The 23,346-nt window shown below is 44.6% G+C and overlaps 1 protein-coding gene across 1 annotated transcript in view; it reads right to left on the bottom strand.

The window, feature by feature from the left end:
• The window catches only part of CHMP4B (charged multivesicular body protein 4B), a 275,190-nt gene that overhangs the window by 48,043 nt on the left and 203,801 nt on the right, over nt 1-23,346 (bottom strand). Inside the window, exon 3 of the mRNA XM_086932384.1 lies at nt 18,505-18,619. Coding sequence (XP_086788510.1) covers nt 18,505-18,619 — 115 coding nt within the window. The remainder of the gene's footprint in view (nt 1-18,504; nt 18,620-23,346) is intronic.

The raw sequence follows: 23,346 nt of genomic DNA, 5'->3' as shown, positions 1-23,346 counted from the left end.
CACATAAATTGAGGACGAAATAGTGGGGCAACTGTATGCCTCCATCTAATTATCCTACGAGGGGGTTGCCATATGGATATCTCCAGGAGTGCCCTTTAGAATGCGGGAGGTATGTGCGGATGTTGAGAGCTGGTACCCGTTTCTCTCGGGGAAGCTGGAAGGATGACACATTAGTTTCCTCAATTTCTTTGATGACAGAAGATTTTTTTGGAAGGTGCTAGACATACTTCTGCCGAGCCTGGAGATGCTTCTTCTCTGTGACAGGCTTGAAGTGATACTCAGGGGGCAACTGGGGGTCCATAGGCGACAGGGCTAACAAGTGGGACTCCCTAAACGTGGTGTTGAGAGGCAAATGTCAATGTCAATATGTCTCTCTCTCTCTCTCTCTCTCTCTCTCATACGGCATCAAGCAACAATTGGAGAGGAGACTTAAAGACCAGGAGGATGCACTAGCTGGAACCCAGTAAGGGGGGTGGGGGGGGGGGGGGGGGGTCAGTTGGTGCAGAACAGATTGTTAGAGGCCTGATGGGTGGTGAGAGACCTGGGACAGACTTGACAAATTTACATTGAAGGAATGTATGCATCTTTTGCACAGAGAGGGTCATCGTCTTGGCCACCGCCTAGCCTGGCTATTCTGAAGGGAGAGACCAAGCTTCCTGAAATTATCACTGCAGCTGGGAATGGGAGAATTGCCAAAAATAAAACTGCGATTAACAATGAGCTGCAACAATATCTCGACCGAGAGTATAGGCAGAGCAGCGACTGGGATGGGTCAGTAGGGCAGGAGTTCCTGAGGGTGCTGAAGTTGCATGACTTGGAGCTCGCACAACTTGAGGTGTTAGAAATTACCCTGATCAGGGATGAGTCCAGGCGGTGATTCAGGCCCGGTCGAAATGTAAAGCCCTGGTCCCTGATGGGCTCCAGTCGGAGTTCTATGTTACTTACTCTGATGTGCTGGCAGTGTGCCTGCTTGAGGTTTATAACGATGCGTGCAGGAGGGGCTCCCTCTCTCAGACCATGCAGGAAGCTCTCATCATCATTCTCCCTAAGCAGGGACACAACCTTGAGGAATTGGCATCCTACCATCCACTATCCATGATCAATATGGATGTGAAGGTCCTCTCTAAGATTCTAGCTAAAAGACTGCGAGGGGTAATTGGTCAGCTTGTACACAAAGGTTAATGCGGGTTTATCCTCCAGAGAAGCACCCTTCTGAACATTTGCAGGCTCACGAACGTCATGCATTCAGTGCAGGACTGCTGAACGGAAAAGACAGTGGTAGCACTGGACATAGAGGAGGCATTCGACACGGTCAATTGGGAATAACTGCAGCTGGTGCGGTCTTAAGTCAGTTTGAGGGCACAGATGCTCAAATGGATAGCCCTGCTGTATTCTGAGCCCTTGGCAGGGTTCACTCGATTCGATTCAAAATCTTTATTCGAATTTTTGCAAATTCATAAAAGCAATACAAAATACAATCCCAATTAATAAAATGACCATGATTACAGATATATTTAAAAACAACACATTCTAAGATACAAATCAACTAGCAGCAACAGTTCAGACATTTTCTAAGGGTGCTCCATTGTTTTCCGTACGTGAGTAATAACTCTTAAAAAAGTGCTAGTGCGGAATATCAGTTCTTCATTGTTCAAAGTTAACAACATCAAATTGGATTCATCCAAAGGAAGTGGTCTGTGCTTCTTAAAATACGGTGCTAGGAACCATTTAAAATATTTTTGATAAAATTTGCAAAAAAAGAAGAAGTGTAGATCATTTTGCAAGCTCATATCGTAACATGGACACAATTTATTTCCAGATCTTAAGAAAGAGTAACCTAATGGGAAACATAATAAAAATCTAACAGTGCCTGCCCTTAAACGAAAAAGTAAAGATCTTTCCCAGTTTGTCATTGGCAACGTAAGGTACAATGGGATTGGTTGTATGTGCAGATCTTTATTCACATAAACCTGGATTGTTGGTTTAGTTGATTCCCTCGCCAATCTATCTTTACTATAAAGTGCATACAGCGCAGACTTTAGATTATTTTTGTCTTTGAGCTTAATCTTGCTAGGATCAAGGAAGAGGTGTCCTTTACCTACACTACTCAATTTTTTTAAAACTCCAGAAAGCCAGGGGATTGACATCCCTTTTTCGCAGTTAAGGCAGTCTCTTATAATGTCGTGGGTTAAGCTGACCAGGTTATTCTTCCAGATATCAAGTCAAAACATTGCCGGTCTAGATGCGATAAAGTCTGATATATAGTATAGTGCAGGTTCAATTCACAGTGACAAATATATTCTGAAGAAGAAATGGGTGCTCCGAGGATTTTTCTGCAGAAGCGGTTTTCCTCAGTCTGGATACTCAGTCTTTTGCCCAGACCCCAGATTTCTGCCCCGTAAGTTGCTACTGGCACGCATTGTAATTTTAAAAAAATTTAAATTGCTTTCGTGGCACCTACTTTCTTAGGCCGTGGAAGGCTAAGAATGGAATTAATGAATTTTGAGAACTTGCTTGTGGCGTGGACCAAATGTCCACTCCACGAGCCGCTCGCAGCAAAAACCATTCCTAGGTAGGGAAAAGTGTTAGTGGAGTAGAGTTTATCAGATCCCACTGAAATAACACTTAATTGTCTCTTCCCCGGGCCACAGGACATGATAAAAGATTTTTTTAAATTTACTTTAAGATCAAATTTTTCCATGTATTGAGCAAAATCTTTTACCAAACTGCGTAAAGCATTCGGAGTGAGGCCCATGAGCACCGCATCTTCTGCGTAGAGCAGAGTCGGTAGCAATCTCCCCATTATTTTTGGGACATCTGTAGTTGCCAATTTTAGGGATTTATTTAGTCCGTTAATATAGATAATAAATAACAGGGGTGCTAAAACACACCCCTGCCTGACTCCTCTTTCTACCTTTATGGGCTCTGACACTTCCCCAGACATCCCGATCCTTACTTGTGCCCTTGTATCAGTGTGCAAGTATGCAAGAAAATGTACAAGCGGTTCGTCTAAACCATATGCCAGGAGGATGGACCACAATTTGGACCTATTTACTAGGTCAAATGCGGACGATAAGTCCATGAACGCTAGATAGATTGGTACCGACCGAGCAATGGTATGTTTGCCAATTACTAAATTTAGATTTAATGTAGAAAAGCCGCTGCACTCCAAGGTGAATGAAATTAAACCAGGTAAGGTAGGTAGTCTGTTAAATAGGTGCGCAGATAGTCACCTTCTAGGTCCAAAAGGTGCGTTTAATATAAGAGCAATGTGAGCCTTACAGGTGGTAAGGACAAATCCTGGGCACTCTGATAGGCACTGCAGTGCGTAGTTATGGTCAATAAAGTTCTGGATTCAATGTTGAACAAAAAAAAATTTTTTTTTTTTTTGAGATTTATTTCAACCAATCTTTTTCATGGTGATAATTTGTTTTCATAGTTCAATATTTCCGTCATCATATTATGGTCATATGATCAATAATGTAAGGTATCAGCATTTCTGTAGAATTATACATTCAAAATAATCCCCGATGCATTTTGTGCGAAGGTGCACTTCTTCAGGGGGAATCTAGAAGGTAAAAGGAAACATATGTAGGGCGCTAGTACAGGAGTCCTAAATACACAACATGTACTCATGAGAAATTAGTACTAAATAGAAAGTGTTACCAAAACCTATGGTGGACAGAACGATGGTACAAGGAGTGTGGGGTCACAATGGATCTGCGGAGTGAAAAGCGAGCAATAGAAAATGAAAAAGTGATTAGAAGAGTCAGGAAAGATGAAGTACTCCAAGAAATCCAACCAGAGGTGAACGTGTGGATTTAAAAAAACGGCGGTGCTCAAGTAAATTAGTGATAGCTTACGATCGGAGGGAGCGTGGGGGAGGATTGTGCCTTCTTACCGATTATATTAAGGTGAGAAGCATTCTAACCGGTGTAGTCCAAAGAAACTCCGTGACGGTGTCCGTAAACCCGGAAGACGCCGAGCATGCGCATAAGGGTGAACTATGTACACGGGGAGCGTAGAGGGTGAAGACAGACTATGCTGCAGGAACGGTGACATACGAGTGAGAAATGAATATAAAGAATGAATAGGAACAGGGTGGAGAGTCTGAGGAGAGTTTGCTAAAATAGAAAGTAAACATATATAAAAGAATAATAACAAAAATAAAATAGTAAAAGACATGAAAAAAAAGTAATCGTCTGTGAATAAACGGAATGAGGTGACAGGGAAGAAAGAAGGTACATAAACAGAGGCGAAACATACATGATAAGGTGGAAAAAATGAGTGTGATGGAGAGCAATAGTGTATAACACAAAGAAAAGGAATAGTAACAAGGTACAGTAAAATGACAATAGTAACAAATATGAGGTCTGAGACATATAAGGAACAATTAAGGGTAACAAGCGTCAAGGGAGATCAACCAAATCAGCAATTCAAGGTACAAGGGAAGCAATTTGGATACTGGAAGAATTCTTTGAGGTAACAACTGTATTCCAGTCTGTCATTTAATCCCTTCGGGTGCATGGCCAGAAGGCGGTGTATCCAGTATAGTTCACGACGTAACAAGTTTTTGTTGTTGTCTATGTGTGGATATTTATCCACTACTTCCAAAATGAGGAAGCGAATTTGACTGGGATTGTGGCCGTGTTGAATGAAATAAGCCGCTACGCAGGATTTGAGTTTTTTAGTACGTATGTTGCTGCGGTGCTCCGTCAGTCTTACTTTAATTTTACGTTCAGTTTTGCCTACGTATGGAAGGCCACACGGGCATTTCAACATGTATACAACGTTCGTAGAGTCACAGGTGGCATTAACTCTAAGTCGAATGGGCGTCCCTTGAGTGGGGTGTGATACACAATTTCCTGGAATGATGCTGCTGCAGTGGCCACAGTTGTGGCATGGTATGGTGCCTTTATAGGCAATTTGTTCTTTGGTAGGAGATTGTTTCAACATGGACGCAATGTTTTTAGAACGTTGGTGTGCAAATATCGGTGGTTTGTCAAATATTTTATTGAAATCCGTTTCAAGTTGTAGCATTTGCCAGTGCCTGCGAATAGATTGTTTGATTTTGGTGGATTGTGTCGAATATTTGGAGACAAACACAACACGGGTGTCTGATTCTGTGGGCTTTTCTCTAGGTTTCAGTAGTTCCTGTCTGAGTTTACTCGAAACTCTGTTTTTAGCTGATTCAGTAAGTTCATCTGGGTAGCCCCGTTGTTTGAATCTCGTGATGATTGTGGTACTGTTTTGATCATAGTTTTCTGGTGTGGATGCAATTCTTTTGGCCCGCAAGAGCTGCGAGTACGGCAAGTGTCGTTTCAGGCTAGGTTGGTGGAAACTCCGATAGTGTAAGTAGTTGTTCCGGTCGGTGGCTTTAGTGTGTATTGAAGTGACAAATTGATTATTGGATAGTACGATCTGTACATCAAGGAAAGATATAGATCTGGAATCAAAACTGTATGTAAATTGAATGCGATCGTCCACGTGGTTAAGTTCACTGATAGCTTGATTGAGTTGATTCTCATTACCTTTCCAAACAAGGAAAATGTCATCGATGTATCGATAGTAAGCATGTGTGTATGGTTGCCACATTTGATGATTCAATATGTGTTGAGTCTCGAATGAGTGCATGAATAGATTAGCATACGCAGGAGCTGCACAATTGCCCATGGCAACTCCTGATAGCTGTTGGTAGAATTGGCCGGTAGAAGCTTTGAAATAGCTGTGGTGTAATGTATATTGCATTAATTCCATGATGAAAACTTGTAGGTCCATGGGTTTTTGACTTTGTACCAGGGCAGTTTCTAATGCTTCCAGTCCCAAGTTGTGAGGTATTGATGTATATAGGGAGTTTACATCGATGGTACATAAAATCACAGGTTGGTTGGGTGGAATGTTGATGTTTTGGAGCTTGATTAGAAAATCTGTGGTATCCTGTATGTAAGTAGGCATGTTTGTCACGGATTTTTGCAAATGTTTATCAATGTACTTGCCGGTAGGTTCATGAATGGAGTCACATGTACTCACTATGGGTCTGAAGGGTGGCTTGGTGGCATGCTTGTGGATTTTGGGTACTAGGTAGATGTATGGTATCTGGGGATGTTCATTCCAGGAAATTGTGTATCACACCCCACTCAAGGGACGCCCATTCGACTTAGAGTTAATGCCACCTGGGACTCTACGAACGTTGTATACATGTTGAAATGCCCGTGTGGCCTTCCATACGTAGGCAAAACTGAACGTAAAATTAAAGTAAGACTGACGGAGCACCGCAGCAACATACGTACTAAAAATCTCAAATCCTGCGTAGCGGCTCATTTCATCCAACACGGCCACAATCCCAGTCAAATTTGCTTCCTCATTTTGGAAGTAGTGGATAAATATCCACACATAGACAACAACAAAAACTTGTTACGTCGTGAACTATACTGGATACACCGCCTTCTGGCCATGCACCCGAAGGGATTAAATGACAGACTGGAATACAGTTGTTACCTCAAAGAATTCTTCCAGTATCCAAATTGCTTCCCTTGTACCTTGAATTGCTGATTTGGTTGATCTCCCTTGACGCTTGTTACCCTTAATTGTTCCTTATATGTCTCAGACCTCATATTTGTTACTATTGTCATTTTACTGTACCTTGTTACTATTCCTTTTCTTTGTGTTATACACTATTGCTCTCCATCACACTCATTTTTTCCACCTTATCATGTATGTTTCGCCTCTGTTTATGTACCTTCTTTCTTCCCTGTCACCTCATTCCGTTTATTCACAGACGATTACTTTTTTTTCATGTCTTTTACTATTTTATTTTTGTTATTATTCTTTTATATATGTTTACTTTCTATTTTAGCAAACTCTCCTCAGACTCTCCACCCTGTTCCTATTCATTCTTTATATTCATTTCTCACTCGTATGTCACCGTTCCTGCAGCATAGTCTGTCTTCACCCTCTACGCTCCCCGTGTACATAGTTCACCCTTATGCGCATGCTCGGCGTCTTCCGGGTTTACGGACACCGTCACGGAGTTTCTTTGGACTACACCGGTTAGAATGCTTCTCACCTTAATATAATCGGTAAGAAGGCACGATCCTCCCCCACGCTCCCTCCGATCGTAAGCTATCACTAATTTACTTGAGCACCGCCGTTTTTTTAAATCCACACGTTCACCTCGGGTTGGATTTCTTGGAGTACTTCATCTTTCCACAGTATATTCCTGACTCTTCTAATCACTTTTTCATTTTCTATTGCTCGCTTTTCACTCCGCAGATCCATTGTGACCCCACACTCCTTGTACCATCGTTCTGTCCACCATAGGTTTTGGTAACACTTTCTATTTAGTACTAATTTCTCATGAGTACATGTTGTGTATTTAGGACTCCTGTACTAGCGCCCTACATATGTTTCCTTTTACCTTCTAGATTCCCCCTGAAGAAGTGCACCTTCGCACGAAATGCATCGGGGATTATTTTGAATGTATAATTCTACAGAAATGCTGATACCTTACATTATTGATCATATGACCATAATATGATGACGGAAATATTGAACTATGAAAACAAATTATCACCATGAAAAAGATTGGTTGAAATAAATCTCTAAAAAAAAAAATAAAAAAAAAAAAAAATTGTTTGTTCAACATTGAATCCAGAACTTTATTGACCATAACTGCGCACTGCAGTGCCTATCAGAGTGCCCAGGATTTGTCCTTACCCCCTGTAAATTTAGATTTAGACACTGCTCGGTTGTTCCAACCCCGTTTCTGAACCCCATTTGGCAGGAGTATAAGATCCCTGTTTCATCTACCCACTCATTTATTCTATTGTATAGTACTCGCCCCAGAATTTTAAGGGTATTGTCCAGGAGCGAGATGGGTCTGTAATTTGTTGGGTCTGTTCTTTCTTTTTTTTTTATATACGGGCACTATTATACTTGTGGACCATGTGTCAGGTATTGCACTAAAGGTAGGCTATTAAAAACATTTTTCAAGATGGGTGCCCAAAGTTCAGGTTTCCATTTGATAATGTCTATTGGGAGGCCATCTGGCCCTGGGGCTTTATTGCCAAGGCTTTGTTTAATGCCCGCGATGACCTCTCCAAGGGTGATCTCTAAGGTGCGTAAATCACCCGCTGCAAAGTTATTACTGACATTCAGGGGAGTTGCAAACACTTTAGAAAAATGATCTTCCCTCTGGCAGCTGGAGATGGTACAGCTTACTACTGACATTTGCGTTCCCATGTTACGCATATTGTTTACTGCAGCCCAAAAGATTGTGCCTTTTTTCCCTGATGCAGAGTCTGATAGCTCCTCCCAGCGTTCTGACAAGATGATTGCCTTACGTTCCCCTATTGCAGATTTGTACCTCTTTCTTACCTCCCTAACCTCAATTTGGCATCTGGGCTTAGCATTCAGAGCCTTACGCAGAGCCCTATTTGCAGCTGAACAGTTGTTGTCGAACCACTTAGGGTCGGTATTTATTTTCCAGTTGGGAACAGTTAAGAGTGTTTTTATAACTGTGCACAGATTAGTAAAATCTGAAGTTACCCTTTGATGGTTCCCATCAGATAGTGTGCACGAGTCTATTAGATTTTGGTGTTTAGTTGTGACCTGATTAATTATGCTACCACTATCCACCCCCCTCCATTTCAATCTTAAGTTGTTTGTGGCGGGGGTTATGTCTCTGGCCCCCACAGTGCTTGTAAACACTGGCGAAGGCCCTAGTTTGATGTTTGCAATCAAGGCATTATGATCCCCGAATGCAGTCTCAATAACCTTGGCCACTATAAGGCTGTCAATGAGCTCAGGTGACATAAAAATATAATCTACAGTTGAGGAATGATCTCTGCCTCTAAATGTTGGAACATAATTATTAATAGTGGTAGGGCTTACATCCAAAATGTTAGTTAACATGTGTTCACGGATGAGCAAGTCCAGTTCTTGACCCCTTTTTACTGCACGGTCACTTCGTGTATTTATCCCGGGTAGTTCCAAGTTAGAAATTTTAGCATTAAAGTCCCCCGCTAGGATAATCCTTTGGCCCATACTTTTGTCTGGAAGCTCAGTGATGTCGGAAAAATTTTTGGAAAGTTCAGTCAAATTTTTGTTTGGGATTGAACAAAAATCATTATAAAAATTAATCACATAAGAGGGGATCTTTCTTTTGTATTCGATGATCTGGATGTTTGGGCTTTTAGTGGGTATTAACTTAATACTACCACCTGCAGTTATCCTAATACCAATTAATAAACCACCCATCGGTCTGCCAAAATCAGGTTTAACTGCAATTATACTATTGCAGTGAAAACCTTCTATATGCAGGTTGGTGGTGGCCCATGTTTCCTGGAACATGATTATATCTTTATCGGAAAGAAGCTTTAACCAATCTGGATCGGATAGTCTCGATTCCAGTCCTGCAACGTTCCAACTAAGGATCGCAAGATCAGATTTGGTTGATGTATTAGGGCAGGAGTTTCCAATACTCTCAACAGTTGTGGTCCCCTCAGTTAGAGATCTTGTTTCATGTAGCGAACTATCTACGCCCTCGCCACTACTTATAATTGCTGCTATCGTCTCCTGTCTATTGTTTGTCCGTGTAGGTGAGGGGAATCCCTCTATGAGGGATACTATTCCGTTTGCTTCCTTTGCAGTCGGATTGAGCAGCTGGTGGCTATTAGACATCTGATGTTTCTACTATCAGGCTTTCTAAGGCCTTCCTGGTCTTTATGGGGATTGATGGTTGCTGTCAGTCAGTCAACCATCTCTAAACAGCTGTATCTGTTTGCGGTCGGAACCCCTATAAAATTGTCCATAAAACCTGCATCTCTTCCCATGCTCCCTCCCCAATTTCCCCATTCTTCACCCCAGTCGCGGTAGCCCAATCTACCCCAGTTCCTGTCATGGCCGGGCCAAACACGACTCCTAGGGGGATAGAAGAAGGAGAGTCGTTTAGTTTCTATGTGTTTGTAACAACCTTGTGTGTTCCTGGAGCATATATAATCTACAGTACGAGGGTCCTCAAAATTGATTATGACACAGCCAGCCTGGGTAGTTTTACGCTCTTTTCCTATCCAGGGGACTCTACGCACTGTTAGAATCCTACTTGAGCAGTGTGGGGGTAAGGGGCAGTTGGCATTAAGCCAATATTGTACTTTGTTTTTTAAAGACCAACTGGTTTCAACAATATGGTCTGCCACCTCTGGAACCCCAATCATAACTACTACTAACGGACTTTGTTCTGGAGGGAGATTAACTGTACGTCTATGCTCTTTTTCTCCCCTCTTTTGGTCCTTATCAGGGGGCATTGGGGTTGTCTTAGGTTGGGTATCTATTTGTTTAGTGGTTGCAGGAGGTACAGAATCGTTTGCTGGTATAGCTAAGGTTTTGTTAGCTTGGGCTACTGGTGTCTTTGATGTTACATTTGTATTCAACACTTGTGCAGTCGTCTTCTTAACCGCTGGGTCTACAGTGTTGTTGTTTCTGGATTTTGTCCCACCAGGTAAGGTAGCCCCGGGGTTAGATGTATTCTGAGTATTCTTAGGAGTGTTTTTGGAGGGGACACTCAGCCCAGCCAGTTGTTTTTCTATGTTTAAGAGTCTAGTCTCTATTGGGGAAAGATGGATTTTGAAAAGCTCCCCAATTTTTACTAACAAATTGCTAGTTGCTTCACAACGATTGCATGTATCCCCCCCCCCCCCGTGGCCAGGATCTCTACACTTCCTATGTCCAAAACCTCGTTTGTCGCATCTGAAATTAGTTTATTATTCCCATGTTTTAGATGATAGTCTTTTGCTTTGCTTGGCTTTTTCTTTAGTGCACTCTTCCCTTTTGCCATTGGCACCTTTACTTGTTTCTTTTGCTTCTGTATGGCGCCCTCCCTCCTTCCCCGTGACTGCCTATTTCTTACTTCGTCTGGTGTGTGATTGATGACTAATTCAGGTGACTTTTCTAATGCCAGACTTAGTTGGGAGTCTGATAAAAGTTGAGATGCAGACAAATCAACTATGTTTGGCATACTAAGTGTTTCTATCCGGTCATCTGTGAGGGAACCGGGATTCTGTGTTTGTGCTGGGGTTCTGGCTAAGGCAAGAAGTCCCAAGGATGAACGTCTGGCTAGTTGTAAGTCTTGGGAGACTCTACGTTCAAGGAGAATGATACCCTGATCTATATCTTCATTCGCTCTTGTTATAAAGTTATCCAGAGGACCAATTATCTGCCCTCCTCCCGCCGCTGTTTTACTTCTACTGCCCCTTGTAGACATATTGCTTGTCAATGTATATTCAACAGTTATCAACTAATACTATGTAAGTAAGATAAAGCATACAAACAGGATGTCAGTGTGGCAAAGACAGGAACCAAGAGGGGGGGCCCGGTCCGGTCACAAACGGTCTCTAACGGGCTAAAACGGCCCGCCCTTGGGCCGGGCTTCGCCCGGCGCCGCCCGCGCGCGTCCCGCAACGCGGGGTCTCTGGGTGTTTATGAGCACCTCCAGGCGCGAGAATGCGGCAGGCGGCTTCCTGTTCCGCCGCAAGGGACACTGGGTAACGTAGTCCCCCTCCGCACTGCGGCCGCGTTTGGATGGTGGCGGCAGGAGGGAGATGGGCTGCTGGTGGAACTCTGTTCCGGTGAGGTGAGCCCCAAAGTATTGTCTATGCTTGCCTCCAACAACTTGAAAGATTCCCCCGCTCCGCCGGGTCTCTGGGTGTTTATGAACGCCTCCAGGCGCGAGAATGCGGAAGGCGGCTTTCTGTTCCGCCGCAAGGGACGCTGGGTAACGTAGTCCCCCTCCGCACTGTGGCCACGTTTGGATGGCGGCGGCAGGAGGGAGACGGGCTGCTGGTGGAACCCTGTTCCGGTGAGGTGAGCCCCAAAGTATTGTCTATGCTTGCCTCCAACAACTTGAAAGATTCCCCCTCTCTCCCACAAGTTCGTGATACAAAAGGGAACCAGACAGGGTTGCCTCCTATCCGCCCTGTTTGCACTGGCTATGGAGCCACTGGAACAGCATCTGCGGATTGAGATGCAGGGCTAGGGGACACGGGGGATAATATCAAGCATATAGTGTCCCTTTACACTGTTCAGGCCTTGGTGTATCTGAGGAACCAGATGCAAGCAATGCAGCTTTTGCTGGACACACTGTGCACCTTTGTGAAACTGTCAGGCCTTAGCGTGTTTGTGGACATGTCCGTAGTTATCCCTATTGAGGGATGGGAAGGGGGTAGTGGAGGCCCACTCTCAGAACTGGGCTTACGTTGGGAAAGTGAACGCTTTCACTACCTGGGAAAACAAGTGGATCATGTGGCCGAGAAGCAGTATGGCTACAATATGGGGAGAGTTATGACGGCCCTTGAGGCCTCGGTATCTTTCTTGAGTTAACTACCGCTATCGATCGCAGGAAGGGCGGGGATTGCAAAAATGGTGTTCCTACCCTGCTACCTGTATGTGCTGCAGAACACGTAGTGCCCTATAGCTCGATTGACAATTTAAAAAACTGGACAGCCTATTAGTGGTCCTAGAATGGGCCAGAAAATACAGTAGAGTAGCACCCCGGGTTCTTAAACTAGACATGGAGGACAGGGGTCTTAATTTACCGGACAATGAATTATATAGGGCACTAAAAATAATAAATAATTGAACTAAACCTGCAGGTCTAGTAACCTTCAAAATCCCCTTCGACTTAACTGGAATGCACTTGACCTCGAACACTGAAAGCTGAGCAAACGTGACGAGTTAACATGATTTAAAAGCATTTTTATTGCTCATTTACTTTGCGAGCAATAAAGATGCCTTTAAATGTTGCTATCTTGTCACATTTCCTCTGCTTTCAGGTCAAATGTCAGTTTGTCTTCCTACTCGCCAGAAAGGGCGAGCAGGACCTAAAAATATTTCATCCTGAATTAATCTCACTCGCAAATGCGAGTGGTCGAGTCGATTTTTTGAGCCTTGTACTACATGGTGTCACAATTGAAACATGCTGCGCAATTTGTGCAGTGAAGGCTCTAATGTGGAGAAGAGGCTGTTGTCAGGCACAGTGGGAGAGGATGAACGTCCTCTTTGTCTCATTGCAGGAGCTCAGGTATCTACACATTGCCCATACATAGTGCGGCAGACCAAAGGAGTCGGCGATCCATCCAGTCCTGCGCCAGGCCCCTTTTTCTACACGCCTACCGCTGTGGTGGTTGAGGCCCTTTTGCAGATTAAGGAGGTCATCTTAATGACAGAATGAATTGAGCGTGGTTGTGAAACATTGGGGAATGGTACATGTATCATGTCTGGGGAGATGCGTTTCTTGTTTTGTGATTATGTAACTGTCCTTTTGCCTTGTAGTATATTATGTGGTGATTGGTTGAGAGGATGTTTGTATGTGTGAGTTTGATTGGGGGTTATATGTTATGTTTATTTGACTAACTGTATTGTATATATTTATACATATAAATGTTTTTTATGAATTTGTGTCTCTCGATGGAATTGAAAAAATAAATGTTTTGCTTATAAATTGGTTTGGTGTGGGACAATGATGTCTTATAATAATTGATGGATATACTACCTATTGTTATATAAGTTTCTAGGAGAGGTTCCTTCTATGTTCCTTTGAATCTGCATATAGGGCCTCCAGTCAGGGAGCCAACTTCAAAGCATATACAAATAGAATTCTACAGGGAAGCTGTCAGAGCCCTGAGTCCTACCCATTGCCATGCTTTTAATGCCTACACGAATCTCCTGCACGGTCACTGGGCAGCCCAGAACTTCCCTCGCCTGCTGATCCAGGACCCGGATTAATGTACCCAGGAATGCCACCTGGGCCTCGGGTGACACAAAAGGTGAAGTGCTGTATAAATCCTTGTAATAAGAGCAAAACAGGTTATTATTTGGCCTGGTGCATAAATAGACTCCTCAGTACCCAATGTACCATGCGTAATTGGAGACCCGCAGGACTCTGGCCTGTGAGCCATGCCAGCAACCTACCAGGACGCCCATCTTCTTGTGCTCTTGTAAGATACCCCCATAGTCGTGACAGCGTAGGGTTCAAGAGCAGTATGGTAAAGCGCACAAGCCTCCTGAAGGCCCCCCAGGTCCGCAGAGTCTGTGCCCGGTACATTACCAAGGCTATGCAGCCGGCCCTCAAGCTTACCCAGCCCTTGGTGGAGGTCACGTTGTATACCTATGGATTGGCCTAAGCAATGCCTCCATACTAAAATCTCGAATGCCTCCCACTCCACTAACCCTGTGGAAACTGACCAGGAGTTATCAGCAAAGTAATTATATATAGTGTCTCCCACATTCTCCTGGAAACAAATATCCCCCAGGTTCAACTGATTAAGTTTCCACAAAGTAAACAATGGGCGCTCCAACATGGGGTCTAAAATCGAGACACAATGGGATGTTATCAGAAAAGGTGTGCCCCAGCTACTCGGTGTGATCTACAGAGTGGCTACACACAAAAATGCATCCAAACCTGTGTGTAGTTGGTATGTAGGGGAATAAAATAAATAGTCCCAAACATCCTTGTGGTGTGTACGCCAAATATCTATCAGATCTTAATGTCTCATCCGGTCACGGAAAACATGTTGCTATACGACGAGTCTGGTCATGATTTGGAGCATAAACACTACCAAAGGTGATGTCCAGACCAAGTAATTTTCCAGCCACCAGTACATATCTGCCCCCTCATCCATATATGTATTTAAGGGTTCAAAGGGTACACCCGCCTGTATCCATATAAGCACTCCTCTTGTGTATGCCAAGTAGGAGGTGTCAAACAACTGCCCTCTCAATCTACGGCGTAACTTCTCGACTTCACCCTGAATGAGGTGCGTCTCCTGCAGCATAGCTATCTGCACTCACCGCCTCTGCAAGTATCTGTGTATGTTATGGCACTTAGTTGCTGAGCCCATCTCCCTAATATTCCAAGTCATGAATTTTAACATACAATGTGTCATCACCGTATCAGATCAAGCCATATGGAGTCCCTTCCTTCCCCAGCCCGCCCATAATCTCACAACCAAAAAATCTGGAACCCGCCCTTCAAACAAAGACAAGCAAAATCACAAAAAAAATCTCTGATGAACATTAACTCCCCTACCCAAAAGCAGGTATTGACAATGGTCCTGCAGGATGGCGATATGGAAATAGGCAGCCTGCAGGTCCAATGCCCCCATCCAGTCTCCAGGATGCAGGACAGCCAAGACCTGGGCCAGTGTGAGTGAGGGTCTTTAATTTTTCCTTTAGGAGGAAGACATTAAGAGGGCGCATGTCAACAATAGAACAAATACCTCTGTCCTCCTTTGGCACCAGAAAATAGCAGGAATACCAACCACAACCTACTTCTGGTGCAGGCACCCTCTCCGTAGGTCCTTTGGCCAAAAGGGCTTGCATTTCCAGCCGTAAGATGGACAGATGCTCCTCCATCAGTCACTCTGGGGGCTGCAGGGAAGTGGAAGTGAAGGGCAAGGTGTATTTCCGGACTATCTGCAGGACCCACCAGTCCCACGTGATTGTTTGCCAACCTAGCTAAAATCACTAGGTGTCGGATTCTGCGTCCACCTGGGTGGCTGTGCTCCATTAAGTGCACATTAAAAGGGTTTGGCAGATGGGGCAGGGGTTATGGTTTTGGGGTGGGTGGGCCAGTGGACAGAGAGACAGGCTGACCCTGAACGTGGGGCGGATGGTGCTGCAGCACCAAAACTGCTGGGCACCTTGCGGAGGCTGAATTGTCTGACGGTATAGGGTACCTCTGTTGAAGCGGAGAAAAGATCAGTAGGGCTGGTGGGGCATATCAGCCCAAGGGAGGTTGCCTCAGTCTTCCTCTCCTTAAACCACACCAGAGGAGAATCTGTCTTGTCCTCAAATAGGTGAGTTCTGACAAAAGCATCTCCATAACGGACAAATGATCCATCGCCTGAAAAAACAGCTGTCTGCAGCCAGGCATGGCATCAAATGGCAATGCTGGTGACAATGCCCGCCCGATGGAATTGGTGGTGTCCCAGCCACAATGAACTGTGAACTTGGCTGTATCACGACCATCTTGTATGGCTTGGGTTAGGTCAGGCTGGAGGTCCTCTGAGACACCTTGGAGGATTTCAACCACTGAAACTAAAAGCATTGGAATAGAGTCCCAGGAGGCAACTAGCATTCACTGATCTAAGGGCTAAGCTAGTGGAAAAAACTAGTCTCTTCCTAAAGGTCTCTCCTCATTTGGATTCCATATCAGACGGAGCAGTCAGAAAGGTATTCAGGTTTGTCCGACTTGCAGACACCTGAACTACCAAGCTTTCACGCAGGGTCGCCCGGGGCAGGGCAGTCGTAATCTGGCAATTGACCTGGCGGGAGAGTAAGGTTTGGCCCAAGCCCCCAAAAGGGTATCTGTCTCATTGAACTACAAGAGGGGTCCAGTAGATGTTTACCCAGGCTGGAACACTTTGGTCAGAACACTGGGTTTGACCTCTAAGGTGGGGAACTGGAGGTCAGGAACTGTGGCCGCAGTGCAGGACCGGCATGAGAGGAATCTGGACTCAGGTGAAGTATCAAGGGCACTGCTATTGACTTACTGAATGTCATCATATTTCCAGTTTTAACAACCACATCATAATCACTGCCTGAATCGGTGCCAAATAAGGCATCCAAAGTATATGCCCTTCTTTGTGGAGGTAGCAAGTCAAGTGGTGGAGGTGGCGACTCGAAAGTAGAGAACGGACTCGGTTGAGATCATAGCAGTGCTGACTTGGAGTAAAAGAGCACAAAGGGCACCTCTCCATCTGGGGTCCATGGAGTCAGCATCAGCATTGAAGCTCCAGAACTGGGGTAGAGCCAGAAGCAGAGTCAGAATGGGAAGTGGAGGAGGCCCAATGGTGAATTCGGAGGTTCCTACGGGTGCTGAGGGCAAATCTGCCAGCAGTATGCCATATGGAGGGCCTTTCTACTCCTTGATGCACGAAAGCTTGCCAGAGAGAGTTGGTAATGATTCGAAGAGCTGGAGCATGGACTCGCAGAACTCTTTGATCTGCCTCGCTCAGAATATCTTAATATGGTGACCACTCAATGTACAGCTAGAGGGTTACAGGTGTTTAAGTGTGTGGAATTACAAATAGTGGAACCCATTCTCACCACTCAGCCATGAACTTCAGCAAGAGCGGGGACGTCCTACTAAGCGTGAGCAGTGCAAAATGGCACACAAGCAAGGGTAAGGAGTAAATATTTCACTTCAAAAAAGGTACTTACTCACCTGTCGGATAGCACCTCAATGCTAGTTCAACAAAATAGAGGGGCTCACCGAGGCCCACCAGCCCTGGTAGAATTAATCCACACTCACCTACGATCAAAAGGCACTGCAGGGCCTACACATTTATGTGGATCCCACCCATGCATGTGTTTAAGCATCAGGCAGTTTCAGGTGTAGTGGAGTTGTAGGCTACACAAAAGATGTGATGCAGGGGCTGGAGGTTAGTTTCCTTTGAAAAGTTCCACCACAGTAATGGTTCGTCTCACCTAGAATTGTGTTGCTGTTAGTCAACGAGATAGAGTCCATTTTTCACCTCTGTATGTGCTGGAAAGTATTCTAGTTGACGACATATGTATGATGTTAGAGCCGCTGCTGGTAGGTTCTTGTGAAGCAGCTGCTTGAATTAGTTCTCCCGGTTCAATATAAGTTGATGTATAGAAGTTATTCAATACTCAACAGAGAATTCAAAAAAGAAAACTGTGCCAAATGCAGCCTATTTGTGGACAGGAAGGCATATATAATGTCATCAACTCCTTGTGTTCGCTGTGCTGTTATTACCAGCATTTTTTGGGAGTACTTAACGCTTATCTAACCCCATCACGCTACCAATGGGTTCACTGGTTATTTTCAGTACACAAGCTTATCTATTGTCAGTTTCAAGGGAACCAGAGGAACCGACGTTTACATGCGGTGACCAAGACGATTGGTATTCTATGACAATTAACACAGTTTAATCAAATGAAGTATTAACAAGAAGAGTGGAATAAATAGATCCCTAGTCCTAGATATCACACATGAATCAACGTATCAGAAAACGATGCAGTGTTGCAAAGGCTAATCCTCTATAGCCTGCTCAATTGAAAAGAACAGGCACATCAGCTTACAGAGAGACACTACCTGTTTAATAGACACAAGCATATATTTATATATTTTGTAAGCCTAATATATTTTGTACTGGGAAAGCCAGCATGCAGAGTGAGGGGTTAGAATAGGAAGGGTCATATTCTTTTGTTGTATATTTTATATGAACAAGAAAACCAATACAATCTCGGAAACCTATAAAATGAGTATTTAGTAAGTTTACTTCCAATATCAATGGATAGAAACAGGTCAGTTCAAGTATTCTAAGTAAGCAAAATAAGAAATATTTATTTACACGCTAGACTAAAGCATGCAGTGACTTAATTCCTTAAGAATTGATGTGGCTAAGAAATATTTTCCACCCATATAACCAAGACAAGTCCTCAAAAAACTGGAAACTTAACATTGCTTAAATTCGTACTTACATCGTCCATCTCCTCTCCAAATCCTACAGGTTTTGAAATGGCATCGGAAATCTCTTGTGCCAGCTCCTGCTGATCAGCAATATCTTGCATTAGCTCATCTACTTTATCTATATCCCTAAAACAACACATACATTGAGAAAATTGGTAAACAGGAGTTAAAAACAATCTGCCACTATATTAACAAAAACAAAACCCATACAGTCTTCACTAGGAAATATCTCATAAAGAGTTTGATGTTGAACACAGAAATGTTAACTGTAATCCAACTTAATGTACAGCTGCACTGTGTTTAATTGTTCAACCTATATACAAATAAGCAATGGCAATGCCAAAAGGTCTGGTTTGATATTTTTCTATAATGTATATGGTAAATGTTAGCTTTGTTGATGAAAAGTACTGAAAAAGAAGGACCTTGTCTTATTTTGTGAACACTTGTACATTATATTGGAATTGTCATAGCAGATTATATTTACCACTAAAATTAAAACTACAACAATACAATGGAACTAAACGAATTATAAGAGGTATAAAAAACAAAGTGGTGAATGTAAAATTAAATAAGTCATCTTATCTTGAACAATCTTGTAAATGTACAGCAATATAAAATAAGCAAGGAAAAATTGTAGTGAATGAATATTAATGTTAGGGGAAATGTATTAACTTTAAAAAATTGTTTTTTTAAAGTAGATTTGAAGTTGATTTTGTGTTTCTGCTAAGTGCATTGTGAGCATTAAGTGTTATGCTTAGCACCTTTTAATTTGTAAGATGTGTAGATGTTTGTGATGTGACAGACTTAGGATATGCTAAGTATGCTATAGTTTCCTAGACTCTTTTTCCCAAAACTACAGCTTCAGGGTATGGTATAAATGAGCTACAGGTGTATGTCATGTTTGATAGGTTAGGTATGGTAATTTTATGGCACGGTAGGCAAAGAGTAATAGCAGTGATGGGTAGGTAGGTAGCTACACTAGTTAAGGTAGACACTGTGAGGTGAGTAGGTATGGTAAACACAGATTGTAGGGTTGGTATGGTAGGTAGTTGTGTTATATTTGGGTATATATGTAGTTTAGAGATGGAGGTAGGAACGGCAAGTAGAAATTGCTGGTAGAAAATGTAGGTACGGTCAGAGTGTAAATGTGTTAGGGATGGTAGACAGGGTGTGGGAATCCTGGTATGAAAGAGTAGGTACGTGGGTGTGTAGGTATACTATGTGAAGCAAGGTAGGACAGAACAGAAGGCATTTTTAGACTTACAAATCATTGTATTGTTAAAAAGAGAAAACATGTTCTCACCGACCTACAACGCTCGGGTCCCCGGGTTCTGGAGGTCATGCGCGTCTTTGGCGAGATCTCCGGCCTTCGACTCAACCTTCATAAATCGACCCTATGGGTGCTGGGCGGCGGAGTCGTGGCTGACCCCTGGGCTGCGGGACTGCGGGTGGTGACGGATGGACTGAAGTACCTTGGCATATTTCTTTCGGAGTCGCGCGTCGTGGCTTGGGATCGTGGCGTCCTGCCAGTGTGGGAACGGGTCCAAGCCGATGTCAAGACTTGGTCCAGAATGCCCCTTACTATCTTTGGAAGATCGGCCATCTTCAAAATGGTGGCGCTTCCGCGCCTGCTATATCAACTTCAGAATTTCCCGTACCCTATCGGCCCGCAGTGGTTTCGCCAGGTCAACTCGGTGCTGGGTCGATTCCTATGGGCTGGTGGTGCGGCCAGGGTGGCGTTGAAAACGTGCTTCTTGTCTACTTATTGTGGTGGCCTGGCCACCTCTGACCTCCTCTCCTACTACCAGGCTTCCCAACTGCTTATTCTTAACGAATGGTGGTACAGCGATAGGGGGGACCCGGCGTATGCCTTAGAACGGTCGCTCATGGGTGACAATATGCTCCACACCATTCTGTATTCGGCCCGCTTGCGTCGCGTACTACCGTCGGTTACCAGAGTGGTCTTCGCTGTGTGGAGGCAGGCCCTACGCCGCATGGGCTGGTGGGGTAAGTTGACGGCCGAGACGCCGCTCTGGCACAATGGTCTGCTCCCGGAGCTGGCGGCCCTGGCCGGTTTTGAGGGCTGGGAAGCAATAGGTATCACGCTACTGGGCCAGGTCATGTCCGGCACTACCCTTAAATCGTTCGAGGAACTCCGCACGGAGTTCCAAATGCCTCAGTCCCAGTTTTTCCGCTATTTGCAGCTGCGCCATGCCCTCACCCCGAGCATTTCCGGTCTAGACTCCCTACCGGAGTTCAGCCCGGTCGAGGCAAAGGTTTTTATGGGGGATCTGGGGGACAGAAAGGTTTCTCTGATATACCAGACGCTGGTCATTCATTGCTCCTCTACCCTACACTCTCTTCGGGCGGCATGGGAAGTGGACGTCGGCCCTCTCGATGAGGACGATTGGAGGGAGGCGCTGGAATCCCCACGTGGAACCGCCATTGCTGTACGGCTCCGACTCATCCAATTTAAATACTTGCACCGGGCCTACTACACCCGTGAACGATTGTGGAGAGCTGGGTTGATTGCATCCTCGGAATGTTTGCGCTGTGGGACGGTGCCTGGGTCCCTGATACACACTGTGTGGTCGTGTGGTCGGCTGTCTGGTTTCTGGAGAGGTGTGTGGAGTTGTCTGTCCGAGGTCCTGGGCTGGGACCTTCCCCGCACCCATCGGCTGGGATTGTTGCACGTCATGGAGGGCATCGGTGGGAACATATATAAGCGTCATCTGCTGCTTTTGGGGCTTGTTGTTGCCAAGCGGGACCTGGCCCGGGCGTGGAAGGCGGTGAGGGCCCCCCCCCCCTGTCTGCGTAGAAAGCTGGGCTGGACTACTTCATGGGCCTGGAAAGGCCGATCTTTGAGGCGAGGGGCTACCCGCGCAAACACTACAAAATTTGGAAGCGATGGGCCGACTACCGGGGTCTGTCGCTGGATCCCCCAGCGGAGCGAGAGGAGGACATTTGATGGCATGGACATTGTTGGCCTGAGTCTGCGGCGCTCCTGTCGCGCTGCACCTACACCTTTTACTCTATTGATATGTGTACACGTGTGGATGGGGGGTGGGGGGGGGGGGGGGAGTTTGGGTGTTTGGGGGGGGCGGGGTTGGGGGGTAGGGTGGGGTGGGGGGTTCTTCAAACTGAGCCTATTCTTAAGGCCTACTTGGACATTTGCTACCTATGTGATTTATTGTACCGATATCGTTGTGGTGATCTCCGGCCTTGGGGGTGCCACGTTTTTATTGCTCACTTGCTCAATAAAATTGGTTGTGAAAAAAAAAAAAGAGAAAACATGTACGGTTATAAATAATGCACATTTTTCTTATAACAGAGTGATTTTAATTTAATAGTAGGAGCTGTAAATTGTTTAGCTGGTTCCCTGCATGTCTATGTCAGGACCGGAGGCTTTGGATTATGCATAACCTTTCTTCCAGAACAATTTGGCACTACATATCCCATGAGTCCCATAACTGTCGATCAATGCCAGCTCATCATCTCCATGTAAAATAGCCCATAAGTTAGTGCACTCTGGTTTGCGAAGACTTCTTGGGTATATTCTAAAAGCTTCCCTGGGAATGCATTCCGCGGAGTGCTTACCATTGCCTTTGTGGTTTGTAACTCACATTTCCTTGCATTCTATTTTCTAGCTTTATTTGTTTTAGGCTGTCCAGCATGAATTAGTCCCTCCTGTGACGCATAGCCTATGCACAATCACTCCTTGTATTCTTCCAGGAATGCCCCCTTTCTGTAAACAGGCCTTTAAATTATGTTCTTATCTTGGCACATTTGCTGTGCAGTCAAAGACTGAGGTTCACTGTCAGGCTCTGTCTTCCAGGGAGCTTAGTGTTTACTTTTCTTTCTCGGACTTAAAAGTAAGAACATTTATGTGACAATCTTGCTGACTAACCATGTGAGAGGAAAGGCTGTAGGATGTTACTTTTACTAGCACACAACAAACGTTAAAAGTCTGTAAATGATTTACGCAAATATTTCAGAATATATCAGAATTAGAAAAGCCCAAATACAGCACATTTTTATAATTCTTCAGTGTGGAGGAAACATACTTTAATTGGAAAAAACAAATTAATACACTAGGTAATGACATTTCCTTTTTTTTGTTGTGGACATGTTACCGTTTTTAGGTCTCGGCTAGCGTAGGCTGAGCACATGTGAAGTCTCGCTGGCGAGATTTAATGCAAGTTTCACTAGTGAGGTTAAGCCCCGCACCCCTTTTCCATTAGCTGGCGTCACCGTTCATGCTAAACGGTGGCCAGCCATTGGAAAAGAGGTGTTAGTGATGTACTCTTTTGTCTTTTGAAGCCGTCCCACTTTGACTGGCTTCCTTGACTTAAGTGTGTGGAAAAAAAAGATTTCTTATCTTCTTTATGGGGTGAAACAGATGGCCCCATAAAGAATAATAATAAACCTTTTACCACACACATAAGTCAGGGCCAAGCCCGTCCAAGAGGAACGGTTCTAAAAGAGGAAAGTCTAAGTCATGCCGAGCGCTTGTTCCGAGCACTTGTTTACTAGAGCTGCTCTCTGGCTTGGAAACCAATGACAGACCCCCATAATTTCTGACCCCGGCATTAGCAACCCCTACCGCACAGTGAGATAATACAGGCAGGCAACGGCATGGGCAGAGTGCATTGCCCGCGATTCCTGGAAGTCCTTGTAAGCAGAGAAAAGCGGGCAGCGGCGTGTGCTGAGCGCGCTGCCCGCGAGGAGAGCTGGAAATCGGCCAGGGGCATTGAGGCGAGCTCGCTGCTCATTTTTAGCGGGCCGAGTAATCGAGGTAAAATACCCTTTCTTATTTCACAGACGCACCCCACACAAAACACGTCCCACTGCCT

This window comes from Lissotriton vulgaris, chromosome 7, assembly GCF_964263255.1.
Source record: "Lissotriton vulgaris chromosome 7, aLisVul1.2, whole genome shotgun sequence".
Lineage (NCBI taxonomy): Eukaryota > Metazoa > Chordata > Amphibia > Caudata > Salamandridae > Lissotriton > Lissotriton vulgaris.
The sequence above is the reverse complement of the archived record's forward strand: the minus strand, read 5'-3'. Positions and strand labels throughout refer to the sequence as shown.